The 13,748-nt window shown below is 48.0% G+C and overlaps 1 protein-coding gene across 1 annotated transcript in view; it reads left to right on the forward strand.

Annotated features, from left to right (window-relative positions):
- The first annotated feature begins 1,720 nt into the window (after positions 1 to 1,720).
- The window catches only part of IGFN1 (immunoglobulin like and fibronectin type III domain containing 1), a 39,480-nt gene continuing 27,452 nt past the window's right edge, over positions 1,721 to 13,748 (forward strand). The window contains exons 1-4 of the mRNA XM_072918874.1: positions 1,721 to 1,877; positions 8,067 to 8,204; positions 12,881 to 12,949; positions 13,397 to 13,519. Coding sequence (XP_072774975.1) covers positions 12,931 to 12,949; positions 13,397 to 13,519 — 142 coding nt within the window. The 5' untranslated portion in view covers positions 1,721 to 1,877; positions 8,067 to 8,204; positions 12,881 to 12,930. The remainder of the gene's footprint in view (positions 1,878 to 8,066; positions 8,205 to 12,880; positions 12,950 to 13,396; positions 13,520 to 13,748) is intronic.

A 13,748-nucleotide genomic window follows, 5' to 3' on the forward strand; every position in this document is an offset into this window, starting at 1 on the left:
GAGGGACAAGTAGAAACCCTGAGCAGACTTCAGCTGGCTTCTGTGTTATTAAGGGACTGAGAATCTGAACTCAAAAATCTGGTTAATGTAAAGTAAAGATCAGGGAATTGTATTCCCACTTGGAAAGTACATTAAAGTACAGGCAAACCTGCTGTCTTCCTGCCTTGGCTATTCCTTCGTACAATGAGCACATTTGAAGGTGTGGTGCACCTGAGCTGCAGTTTCATTCAGAGCACAACAGGCCCATTGCCTGGTGTGGGGGGGTTGCTTTCACTGGATAGGAGCAAAACCTTTAGAAATTATGTTTGCTTTAGTTTCTTGACTCTCATGTGGGCTAAGGCTGGTGTGGTTCCAGGCAGGTCTCATGGGACAGGGGGTTTGCCCACCTTCCAGGCTGGAAGAGCTCCAGGTACAGCCTCTCCCACAGGCTTCCTTGAAGAGGACAAGACAGAGAAAGCTGAACTTTATCCTAATCTGCTTTTTAGAAGCACTGATGTGCTCGTATCTATCTGGAAGTATTGGCCTCTGAAATGACTGTGATTGGCATTCCCCCAGTATGTGCCTGTCCCTGAGATGGGCAATGTGGGCAAAGAAACACCTGGAATATCTGCAACCTGCAGCCCTTTGGGTGGCCCTTGGGTGCCCGCTGCCCTATGCAAGCTGAGGAAACTGCGCCTATAACCTCTTCATTCCCTGCCTGGGGTCTTTTATTTTGAGTCTCTGTCTTGTCTTTTTCAAGACTTATCTCTGTCAGTCCAGGTGACTCTGTATAAATTCTCACAGCAGAGAATTACTACTACAAGTTTGCTGAGGTGTCTGATCTGATCATTTCGAGCCTGACCTGTTTGTTCCTAATTCCCTGTAAAAACTGTTTTTTTTCCAAAGGTGTACAAAGGACTCTAGGTAACAGCAGCTGCTCTCGGCTGTGTAACAGGAGTGCGGACTCAGACTGCTTAGTGTACAGTACAAATTCACATTAACACTGTGAGATAAATTCACATTAACACTGTGAACTGCTGCTCTGAAGGGCTCTGTCCATCCCTTACAAATCTGACTTTTCAAGGAATTATTTTTAAAAAGGTGTGTATGTGAAGAAGCCTCATCTTTAACCATGCTTGGCCACCCACTTTTATCTGAAATTCAATTTATCTGTTCTGTTAGGGACCCTGCTTATTCCTAGAATGGGATTCAAACCAGCTGAGCTCCAGTTCCCTTTAAAACATGGAGAGCCCTTCGGTTGTGTCAAAGTTTGTAACAAGTTGCTGTGAAGAGGAAACACAATCCACAGACAAAGCAACATCCCACTGACTTGTGAAATGCTGAAGAATTATGTTGATCTCAAATTTGCTCAGCACCATTACTGGAATGGACTGAAATAATAACGAATAGGAGGCAGGTGCCCGGGTGCCCATAAAAATCCCAATCCTCTGGATGTCTCGCAAGCTAACAGCCCTGTGACAGGCGGCCCCGCCCGCGACGACAGCGCGCCGGGACAGCGCGGGAGGGAGGCGGCACGGACCGAGGGGCTCCGGCCCGGCCCGCAGGACCCGCACCGACCCGCACCAACCCGGCCCGGCCCGCAGGACCCGCACCGACCCGCACCAACCCGGCCCGGCCCGGCCCGCAGGGACCCGCAGGGACCCGCACCGACCCGGCCCGGCCCGCAGGGACCCGCACCAACCCGGCCCGCAGGGACCCGCACCGACCCGGCCCGGCCCGGCCCGGCCCCGGCTGCAGCTGCGGCGGCGCTCGGCTGGAGGGGACCCCGGGCCGAGAGCCGCAGGGCAGTGCCGGGTACTGCCCCGCGCCTGGAGCCGTGTCTGCTGCGAGCTCCGCTGCGTCTGAGCTCTGCGGGATCACCTCACAAGGCAGGGCAGGTAGGGAGACACCCCGCACCGGGACAGACCCCGCACCGGGACAGACCCCGAACGGGGACAGACCGATAGACCCCGCACCGGGACAGACCGACAGACCCCGAACGGGACAGACCGACAGAACCCGCACGGGACAGACCGACAGACCCCGAACGGGACAGACCCCGCACCGGGACAGACCGACAGACCCCGAAAGGGACAGACCCCGAACGGGACAGACCCCGCGGGGGGACAGACTGACAGACTCCGCACGGGACAGACCCCGAACGGGACAGACCGACAGACCCCCAACGGGACAGACCCCGAACGGGACAGACCCCGAACGGGACAGACCGACAGACCCCGAGCGGGGACAGACAGACAGACCCCGAGCGGGGACAGACAGACAGACCCCGCACGGGACAGACCGACAGACCCCGAACGGGACAGACCCCGAGCGGGGACAGACCGACAGACCCCGAACGGGACAGACCCCGCACGGGACAGACCGACAGACCCCGAACGGGACAGACCCCGCGGGGGGACAGACCGACAGACCCCGAACGGGACAGACCGACAGACCCCGAACGGGAGAGAGCCCGACCGGGACAGAGCCCAAACGGGACAGACCCCGAGCGGGGACAGACCCCGAACGGGACAGATCCCGAGGGGGGACAGACCCCGAAAGGGGACAGACCGACAAGACCCCGCACCGGGACAGACCGACAGACCCCGAAAGGGACAGACCGACAGACCCCGAACGGGACAGACCCCGAACGGGACAGACCCCACGGGGGGACAGACCCCGCGAGGTTCATTCCTGCAGAAAGGGGAGCTCAAGTGACCCTTCTATGAAACCACATCATTAATGGAACAAGTGGGGATGAAAGGAGAGAGATGCCCTCTCTCACTCGGTTTTTCTCTATTTCCATGTTTTTCTGTATTTCCGGTTCCCCCCCCCACCCCGTATTTCCATTTTCTGGAGTGGGGGGGGTCTAAGCAACCTGATGTTCCCCCCTTGGTGGGGAGTGGAACAATCTGAGCTTTATGGTGTCTTCCAACCCAAACCATTCTATAATTTTATAATTTTGATTATTTCTCCATTGGATGCTGGCATAATTTTCTGAGGAAAGAAGACAAAGGACTTCGTACGATTCAATGTGAATTAAGTAAAAGTTGTTATTGTGCTTCTAAACATTTTTTATATTTACTTCTTACCTTGATTTATACAGCCACGTATTGTTTAATTGGTAGTTCTGTTCTGTCTACACATCTTTTGATTGGTAGTTTTACTCTGTTTATGAGGTAAGCATACATTTCTTTCTTAATCTAATTGGTAGATGTGTTTACTTGTGTTGACACCCTTATATATGTTAGCATTTTTTTTGTTTCTTCTTTCTTTTAGTAATATTAGCTTTTTTCTCTATAAATATGACTTCATTTCTTAGTTCTAGAAGGTTAGGCTGGTTAATTTAATACATGTCTGTTTTCTTGTAAATATGATCTTACCATTTTCTGGCTAAAGATGGCACTTATTTTATTCTGATATTTTAGTGCTAGATAAAGAGTGAACAAACTTCAGGAGGAATGGGGCAGCATTCCTAGAAATGTGAGTCCCCTGGGACCTCTGTAGGTGCCAGACATTCTTTGGTGCCGGCACAGGTCAGGTACTACCCGGACAGTGTTGAAATTAATTCTGGTGTCCCACATATACAATGGGAAGATGGCACATGCTGTGGCCTCTTAAGGTTCCAGAGAGAATTTCTTACCATTTATTTCAGTGTGAAACTTCCCAGCACATCAGGGAAGGAAACATTAAAACAGCTGGTCAGGCCAGAATGGGGCTTGTTTCATCTGTTGCCACTTGCAGGCTGGGCCACGATAAATCCTGTAACAACATAAAAAACTCAGAACTGAGGGGTTTGCTGTGCCTCTGGTTTGAGGCAGAGATAAATCCTTGGTTGCATTTTATTGTTTAATGTGCTGCATGCAGTGAGCTTTGTTAACCCTCTGCATGCCTGAGGGGTGGTGTCTGTGAAGTGCTCCCAACACACAGAGTTAATTTTAGCTGGAGAGAGACATTTAGCAAAACCCAATGGCCGTGTAGGGTCCAATGAAAGTTGTACAGGCACACTTGTTATCTGCATTTATGAAAGCCCAGACGAGCTTAAATCCTTGTTCTCTTCAGTGTCTCAAGGGGGATGGAAAGTCCTGGTAGAGGGATATGTCTCGTAATAAGTTGATGTTTAATCACATCTTTTGTGAGTCTTTATTAAATGTCTGTTGCCCACTGTTTTGTTTTGTGGATGAAAATGGTAAGTAAATCCCAGCCTCAGGACTGGAACATGCAAGGAAGGCAGTAATGGGAGCAGCTATTACTGGGAAAAGTGGGAATGTTGGGTTTATATGCAGCCAGGCTCCAACTAAATTCTTGACTGCTAGCAAACCCCTTCAATCAGTCATAAATGCTAACACTAAACCAGTGAGAAGAGAACTGAGCAAGAGAACAGAAGGAATTCTCTGTAGTGTGGGAATGAGGGAGCTGGTCTGCACTGTGAAAGCAGAGCACTGGTACTTCTTGCATTCATTCCCTTGGTTCTGATCTCCTTGTGTTGTGTGAAAGTCCAGTGAACTGCAGTGGCTCTGACCCTGGCTCTGTGTGCAGTGACAGCAGCCCTCAGCTTGCAGGTGACAGAGGGACATACTGGCACCTCAGGTGGGAAGGGAAAATCGCCACAGGTTCAAGCTTGAAACAAGTCCCTTCAATTTCTTCTGGACTCTACAATGTGGATAAACTGGTGTTGAGGGACTGGAATAGGAATGGGCATCTCCCACTGAAAAGAGCAGCAAGTACTCAGTAATTGGAACATCACATTTACTTAAATTCAAATGTTGTGGGTATGGAAGACTCACTGAGGCACTCACATGCATGGTGTGACTGTTCCTTATCCTGGTGCAGGACATTCTCCTGGGAAAACCAAAATGTTTTTCTGTCACCCAGCTGGCCCCTGGCCTGATCTAAATACACAATGTTCCTGTACTCACACATGACCAGCATGACCAGCCCTGCCAGACTCACCTGATTTTGTGTAGTGTGTTGGGTGGTTGGAGGGCTGCAGGTACCTATAATCTTCACTGAATTTGGCCTTTATTCCATATTCCATGTCCATTTTCTTGTACAGTGTTTATGGGATTGTCATTGCTGTTATGTCAAGATGGACTTGGAACATGACCACTGAGCTTTGCACATCTTCACCCATTTCATATATTAATATTTCTGCCCCAAAGAAGCCTCCCTGGCACCACGTCCACCCTTAGAGCAGTCAGGACTGTCCACCAGGCTGCAGGGAAATGAGGTGTCTTGGCCTGGTTTTTGATCTTAGTAATTTCTTTATGGACTGAAAATCCAGACTGAGTTTTGGACCTGCTATGTCTTGGTTTCTTGAGTTCTTGCCCTTTCTGAGCCATGTGGGTGCCAAAGTCTGTAGGAAGAGCAGTGCCAGTTGTCATTGGTCGGAGCAGGAAGACTTGACACCAATATTCCAAGAAGGGAATTACAAGGAAAAGAGAACCTTGGAAGAGTCTTGTTTCCAGTTAAAACAGAGTTTTAAATTCAATCTGAAATAACTGTCCTTCAACTGCTGCCTCTGGTAGTTTTTCACTGCCTTTCCTTAGGTGAATGGCCTTACTTTCAGTGAAAACCATGTTCCCTCTGCAGGGAAAGCAGTGCCCACTAAGCATCCTGGCCTCGCCGTGACATTCTGCAGCTCCCAGTGGCACTTGGTGCCTCAGCCCTGGCACACAGGGGTTAACAGGGCCTTGGGTGGGCGGGTGGAAAACAAGCTGTGAAATGGAAGAAGGTCAAGCTCTTGGAGGAGGTTGCTCTGTTGCAGATGGTTTTAAATTATCAGTCCCTCTAAGGGAGACACCCCTAGAAAACTGTAAAACCAGGGCTGGAAATGAGGCAAAACACAATCAGGTTTGTGGGATCAGTGGAACAGGAGCAGTTGTGGATCTCCTGGGACTTGCTAGACCTTTGAGACTCCACTGTCTGTCTAATTAGGAATTCCTCAGTTAAGACCCAAGAGCTATATGTGACTGGAGACTCAATACCATTGGCACTTTTCTGTGGGGAGCAAATGCCTGGAAAGGGAGAACACATGGGAAGAGGAACAGCAGAAATCCCTGTGGCCCTGGATAGCTCAGGCTCTGGGATAACTCTGCTTCTGCTGCAGCTGAGGAGAGCTGAATTCAGGTTTCAGTAGAGGCAGGTAAATGCTTCCTTACCCAAAGTGCTACTCTCTTTAGAGACTTGTCTGGCAATGGGGTTTATTAAAGGTGCAGCATCCAGTCAGCAAAGCCACAAACTGCTGTCCTGGACCAGCAGGACTGATGTCTGAGGGAGCATCTTTGGGATGGTCATTGTCCAAAGCAGGTGAAAATGCTATTGGAGTCCCACATTGCTAGAAAACAGTGTCTGCTACTGAGAGGATTTTCCAGCAGCAGTCCAGATTTCCCAGATCCTTGTTGTCTTATTTTCTTGGCTTGCCAACTTTCAAATGGTTTATATTTCACTTTGTAATTGCTTCTACTTTCTACTTTTATATCCTGCAAAGGTAACAGGGGATGTAGAATTGAAGTATCTTAGCCCAGGCATCAGTGTGAGCAATTTCATTTTCCTCTGTTGACATGCTTTTCTCATGAACTGGGAAGCTTTAAACACTGTCACTAGCAGCAATGGTTGAAAAGAAAGAAGAAATGAGGAAAATTACTCAAGAATTTAATTTTCACATTTATCTTTTAAATTGTTGGTTGAAATGGTGATTCCCAGCCCTGCAAGGGAGAAATTTTTGATACCTGGGTGAGAATCTTCTTTCTCAGGCTAGTGGAAATGGTGCTCTTTGTGGTTCTTCTGTCTTGATGCAATCTAACAGGAGTCTAAGCTGTGGCACTAAGGATTTTCTGTGTGTTCCTTTTCCATTACCCTCAGATTTTAAAATTATCATCTTCTCATGGGAGAGCCTTCTTCTGGTTTTGCCAGCACAGACAGCCTGTGAACCAGGGCCATTACAGTAAAAACACTTCTCTTGCCACCTTCTGGAGCCAGCCGTTCCTCTCCAATTGAACATGAGATTTAGTATTAATTGGTTCACCCAGTGCAAAGGAAAGCAATGACTGTGGGTTCTCAGGCTGAAGTGAGTGAAAGCAGCCTTCAGGCCAGTCTGGTTTTGTTGCCTGCAGGTTGAGCTGCTGGGAGAAGGGAACCTGCAGTCCCAGACTGACCATCTCTGTGAACATCAGGAACTAAGCAAAGGCCCTTCTGCTTTAGGGGAGCTTTCTGAGCAGAGGAAGGAAGGCTTACAAGGTCTTCAAGGGCAGACCAGAAGCAAAAGATTTGAGGTCACAATGCACTGAACTTGTACATCTGGGTACCTGTCCATGGAAATCACGGATCCAAGAATGCTTTGGGTTGGAAGAGAACTTTAAAACCATCTAATTGAAGCTCCCTACCATGGGCAGGGAACTTTCCACTGGTGGAATAAGTGGCCTTGTTTGCTGCTCATGGGAAAGGGATCAGCCTGTGTCTGTGTTGGAAGGAAAGGAGCAAACTGAGGCGTGTTTTTTGGCTGTAGCAGTGAAGCTATTGTAGAGCAACTGGATTTCTTTCTGGCCTCTTGGAATAGCACAGTCTGAGGGACTCTTCTGCTGAGGGCCAAGCCCAGGCATGGTTGACCCACACACAGATGCAATAATTCACTGGTTTTACTTCTCTGCTAAGGAATTGTGGTATCTCCTAAGGACTCGTGGCCTCTGAGTAGGACACACCCGTCTTCTGGTGTGTTCTACACAACCTGGTGCACAGCCTGTCCTTTCCTTGGATCTGCACAAGTGTTTGTCCTTCTTCGAGGCCCAAGGTCTTGCACTGGAGATGCAGCATGGCCTTGACTGATGGTCGCATCTGGCCAGGCTGGCCCAGGCCATGGCTGGCCTTGCCAAGGGCTCCGGGGCACCTCCCCTGGGCTGGGGGACTGTGGGGCTATAATGAACCCCCAGGGCTGCTTCAGCTCAGTGTGGAGACACCCGACAGCTCCTGGGCACAGCCTCACCTTCTGCAAGAGTGGAGAGGGTGAGGGGGACAACAGTTTGCTGTTTCTTTTGCCATTTAGTGACATTTACACCAGACAGATAAAGGGCTTATCTTGCTTCCCACAGGCCACTGATATCTGGGACCAGGGGACCCACTGGACTGCTATGAAGAGCTCTTTGCTCTTAGTGAACAAAGGCACTGTGGGCCTGGAGACGCAGAAGTGACTTGCAGAGGATCCTCTCAGAAGCTCAGCCTGTAGAGTGGTGAGTTTGGCCATGTCACCACTGATTTGTGTGGGGGTGATGCAGAGCTGGGACTGGGAAGTGACACCTTTGTTGTCACACTGAATGTGGGTTTGTGCTGCAGTAGGTCTGGAAATGGTTGTAAACGTTCTGGGAGTAGTGGGCTTCTGTAGTGTTTGGCTCCTGTAGGGTACACTGATTTCCCTGGATTTCCCTGGGAAGATGCCAGGCTGTTGAAGATCTGGTGTCATTGTTCCTTGGAGCTGGCAGGGGACTTGTGGCACAGGTACACTGGGGTTCCTATGGGTTTTCATCCTGACAGTGAGTAGGGATATGTTATCTTCCCTTCCTGGCAGTGAGGCACTGTTGTTTGCGCTGTGATACTTGCTGTAAATCTATTGCCTGTATCAAAGTCTGTTTCTGTTATGAAAAATCTGTGGGAGTGTTTGTGGCCATGGAAAGGCACAGACTGACCGGTTCTCTTGCTGCCATCCCATCCCTGCTGCTCCAAAGGGACATGGGTTCACTCTCATGCTCACTGGTGGGGCTTAATGGCTATTGCTCCCTTAGAAAATAGGGATGGTGTGTGTCTCCTCTTGGCCTTTGGTACCAGTGCCACTTTCATACATAAATGGGTACAGGGTATCTAGTTTGTGTTTCTGTGGATCCTGAGCAAGCACTTAGCTCGTGTTCATAATCCCTGGGGCAGAGGAGAAGATCAGGTCAGGTATAGATTTACCAAAGGGATAAGTCACACAAAATCTGATCCTTGGGCATTCCTCCCCACTCTGCACAAGACCTCCATTCATCACTGGAGAACTTGTGACATTCCCGCTCTGTGACCTGCTCAGAAGTTTTCATGAAGTTTCCCTTCTGCAGCTTGCTGGCCTTCAGTTCTGTGGTTCTAACCAAAGCATTTGAAATTTTCCTTGAAAATTGATCTGAAATGGGAACACTCAAGCTCAAAAGATTACTTCAAGTTAACAAAAAAAAAACCCACAGAAAGCCAACCCAAAGCGAAAAGAGAACTTCTAGGTGAAATATACTCACTGAGTATCTGTATCTCCAGGGTAAAGCACAGCCAGAATTTGACTGAAGTCACAACAATTTGGTATTTTGTTAGAACATTTGTTGTGTCAGGACCACCCTTATTTTCATGAAAGAGAAATTCAAAGAGAATTACAAGGAGAAAAGCTTTGTCTGGGGAGTGTTAGGCTGGATATCAGGAAAGGTTATTCCCTCAAAGGGTGCTGGCACTGCCCAGGCTCCCCAGGGAACGGGCACAGTCCTGAGGCTGCCAGAGCTCCAGGAGTGTTTGGGCAGCGCTGCCAGGGGTGCCCAGGGTGGGATTGTTGGGTGTCTGTGCAGGGCAGGGGTTGGACGGTCCCTGTGGGTCCCTCCCAGCTCAGCATATTCCATAATACATGCTCCTATGAAAGGGAATGCTGCCTCTTGCTGATTACTTTACCATCACTGGTTTAAGTCTGTGCTAATGGCTTTGTCCCCACTGTGTCTGTGCTTGTGCAATGCCCGTGGCACATCCTGAGCCTCTGCACCCATCCTCTCCCCATTAACCACTCTCTGTGTGCCACTTCCCTACAGGTTTGGCTAATTTTGCTCACTAGTCTGCCAGCAATTACGTCACATCTTGTCTGTGTATTGCAGTGTCTGAAGCCCATAAATAACTCCCTGTGATGCCCCCAATACCCCTACAAATCCTCTGACTCCCAAATGTTTTGCTTATTCAGTCAGCTGATTTATGGCCCCAGCACTGGTGTCCAGTCAGGCTCACAGGGAATGGTCTCTTGCTCTGTCTCATCCAGACAGATTGATGAATACACAGGATGAAGGGCACCCTCCCACCCTGCCAGGCTTGTTGCTTTATTTTGGGACATTAAAAATGTTGTCAGTAGCCAAGGGCTTACTCCAGCTCTGCGCTCAAAGCCACGGAAGCTTTCCCTCTGTTTCCAGTGGGGACATCCCTGCAGCTGCAAAGCAGACAGACTTCTTCCTGGAATGAGGAATGGCCAACTGGATACCTGAACGAGGCTAATGCATGGCAGGGATGTGTTTTACAGAGGAGTGAAAGTGTTGAGCTGCTTCCAGTGTCACTCTGTTTTGCTGGGGGTGTTAGCAGCATTCACCTGGGGAGGAGTGACTCCCTCTTGGAAGCATTTATTCCATTGAATAAATCATCCTCATGTGGACACCAATGTTTCAAGCACCTGTGAGTGAAGATATTAATTACACTATGACAATTTTTGGAAGGTTTTACCTGTCTCATTTTTAAAATTCTGTGATTTCTTTTTCTAGATTGAATTGAAATCAGAACAAAGCCATGATTATTCATGTAACAAGGGAGTAAAAATTTTAAAAGTAAGCAGGGGTAGGTTTTAGTGACTCTGTGCTAACCAGGGTGTTATTTTCTGGTCCTTATTTAATACACAAGACACTGGAAAATGCAATGTGGTTGGATTCATTACACTGAAGGAATGTTCCCTTCATATCCAGCACTGTTATTTTAACCCTGCAATCAATGTGTGGCATTAACATGCTTCCTTCTCATTCTCCAGAAGTCAGGAATTCACAGGAGTTTAAGGACTCACAGGAGCTTATTTTTAATCCAAGTGAATTTTTGAAATCTTTAAGACTCTGTAAACTCAGCAGTTTATACATAGTGCACATAGTCCATGTTGTCCACTGAGAGATGGAGTCTGTTACTGCCTGTGCAAATATTGCCAGTATTTGGGGGTTTTACCAAACTAGATTTGAATTTAGCCCTCTCTCAGCAGTTTCTGTTATGGTAACACATGTCCACTGTCACACCAGGCTGAGAATGAAACATTCTGACATGAAACATTTGGAGATATGAGAAAAGGCTTTGCAGCTGAGTTTGTACCACGTTGCAGTTTCAGAGTAGCTGCTCCTCTCCACTGCCCAGCATGGAGGAAAGGAGTCAGTACTAGCAAAGAATAAATGCAAGTGTAACATAAACAGAGCTTAGGAGAAAGCTGCTGCAAGCTGGTGTCAGGTCATCCTGTTCATTGAGTGCTGTAAGCATCAGACATTCCATCTCCAGGAGTGGTGACATGTTTAGGAAGATACAAGAGGCAATAGGGGATTATGTTTGTTGTTAATGTGTTTCAGTACTGTGGAGGACAAATTAAATCCATAAGAGGGTGATCAAGAGCCTCTCAAAATCTCAGCCATTCACTGTGCAATGCCCTGCCTGTGGCATTACAGGGTGCCCTGGAATCACCTTCTTTTCAGTTCAGTTTTGTGTCTTTTCCTTCCCACAAGCTCCTCATTCCCGTCATTCACAAGTTTTAAGACAGCTTCCATGGGATTACAAAAGTAACGGTATGATGTACCAGACTAGCAGCACACAGATGAAATGCAAACCCCTTGTTGTGGTGGGAGCAGCAGAGGACACCCAGATCAGGCCAGGAGGGGACAGGAGAGAGGGCTTGGCTGCTGCTCACTCAGCCCTTTCCCATTTCCCAGTGCTGTTGTCTCTGTGCATTTCCACTGAGGCCAGGGAGGCTCACAGAGTTGTTAATTATTGCTGAGATTTGTAGTGTGTGCAGAACCCCAAAACAAGATTTGTGGTAAGGACAAAGTGGAGCCAGTGATTTTTTGTAGGGTGGTATCTGTAGCTCTTTGCAGCTGCTGAGTAATGGCAAAATGCATTTTGGTTCAGAAGCTGACCCAGAGGTACTGTGAGTGACACTCTCTTTGGCCTGGCTATGGTTTATCCAGCACAAATTATTTTTGCTCACTAAGTTGTCTCTTACCTTTAGCTGAAACCAATTCTCACCCAGACAATGCAGCTCAGAGTTGAATGTGTGACAAGGAGATGTCACCCATATGTTTCCATGAGGTGCCAGGTGACAGAGCTCAGCTGGATGACTGCCTGGTGTAGGTGTGCTCCCAAAGTCCCTGTGCCTTTCAAAACTGATGGAAGTTGCATGTTCCTGTGTCCCTCTGTTGACTGAAGGAGTGCAGAGGGTAAGCAAAGACGCAGCACTAATGCCACAGGCAATCCAATCCAATTGCTCTTTCAGAACTGCAGTAACTCTATAGTTCCTGAGCATCTCTCACATGACAGAAAATCTGCTTTCCCAGCTTGCTGCAAAGGCAGGGATGTGTTACATTACACATTGTTCAATTAAAATACAGGGAGAGAGACTCCTTTGGCAGAAGGTCTCCTGAATGATCCATAACAATAACTCCTTAATGCCAAGTTCACACTTCACCATTCCCTTCTAAAGGCTTCTCATCTGCTCTCAGGTCTGTTGCTAATTTAACCAAGCTAAATGAGATCAGGATGTACCTCTGCTCCATGCCCCAGTTTAGACATCCATCTCTGTGGTTTTCTTCTCAGCAACTGCTCTTGCCATCCATCAGAACCCACCACGTGAGTGCCATGTGTTGCATGTTTGCCTGAAACACGAGAGGAGGTCTTTAGAGGAAAGCCAGGTGACACGGAGGGATGCCACTGGATGTGTACATTTTCCATTCAGCCCTGCTAATCATCCTCATACCCAGGTTGTGTTGGGCATGACAGGTCTGCCTCTACTTGGCTGCAAGGATGTGGCAAGTGAGGAAGGACAAACTGTGTCATTAAGCGAGCACTGTTAAGATCTGTCCTTTCCCTTGGAAACTGTAAATAATTAAAGTATTTGTCTTTTTCAAAGGAGAACTTGTAATCTGTTTGTGCTGACCCCGGAAAGCTGAGCAAAGCATCATGAGTAGCCATCAGACAGGTGAGAGAACAGACACAGCTCTGGGGATCCCTGGGAATAACCCCAGCTTGCTTCTCTAGCTTGGAGGTGGCACTGACCCACCAGGCTCTGACTTGGCAGGGGGGCTTTTCTCATGCCAGATTTTGTATTTGGAGCAAGAACTGATGCCAAGCTTCCCTGTCCAAACTGCCACTGGAGCTGTGAGCCGAGGTGGTCCTGGATTAGGACTTTGATTGCAGAATTTCCTGCTTGGACACAACTTTGGCAAAGCCACCACAAAATCCCAGAACTTAATGCCCAAACCTTGAGACATATTTACAGCCTGTGGCACTGGAATGGGTGGGACCTTTGTGGTTCAAGAGGAGCTGAGCAGGAGCAGTTATTGCTCTGCAAAAGGCAATTCAGACTGAGAGATTCTTTCTGAAGGACAAACATGTAAATTGAATGTATTTTTTCTTGATTTTCTAGTAAAAATCTTCAAGAAATCTTCTATCCCAGGAGTTGCTATCACTCAGTTTGTGAATGATATTCCACAAGGATGCAGTACACCTGATTTTGAGAAGAAACCACTCAGTCTGACATTGCAGGAAGGTGAGACTTGATAAACAGGCAAAGCCACAGATCTGGGGTTTTAACTTGATGTCCCACACACATGAAAAAATTATCATGATTAAATCAAATGAGTTTCTAAAGCGATTTGATATGACCACAAAAAAACTGTTGTGTGGCCAAAGTCTTTGTTACACTGATGACAATGCCATCAGTACTCACAAAGGTCTCCTGAGTAGTCACTACGTGTATGCAAGGCCAGCATCTGGCT

This window comes from Taeniopygia guttata, chromosome 26 (assembly GCF_048771995.1).
Source record: "Taeniopygia guttata chromosome 26, bTaeGut7.mat, whole genome shotgun sequence".
Lineage (NCBI taxonomy): Eukaryota > Metazoa > Chordata > Aves > Passeriformes > Estrildidae > Taeniopygia > Taeniopygia guttata.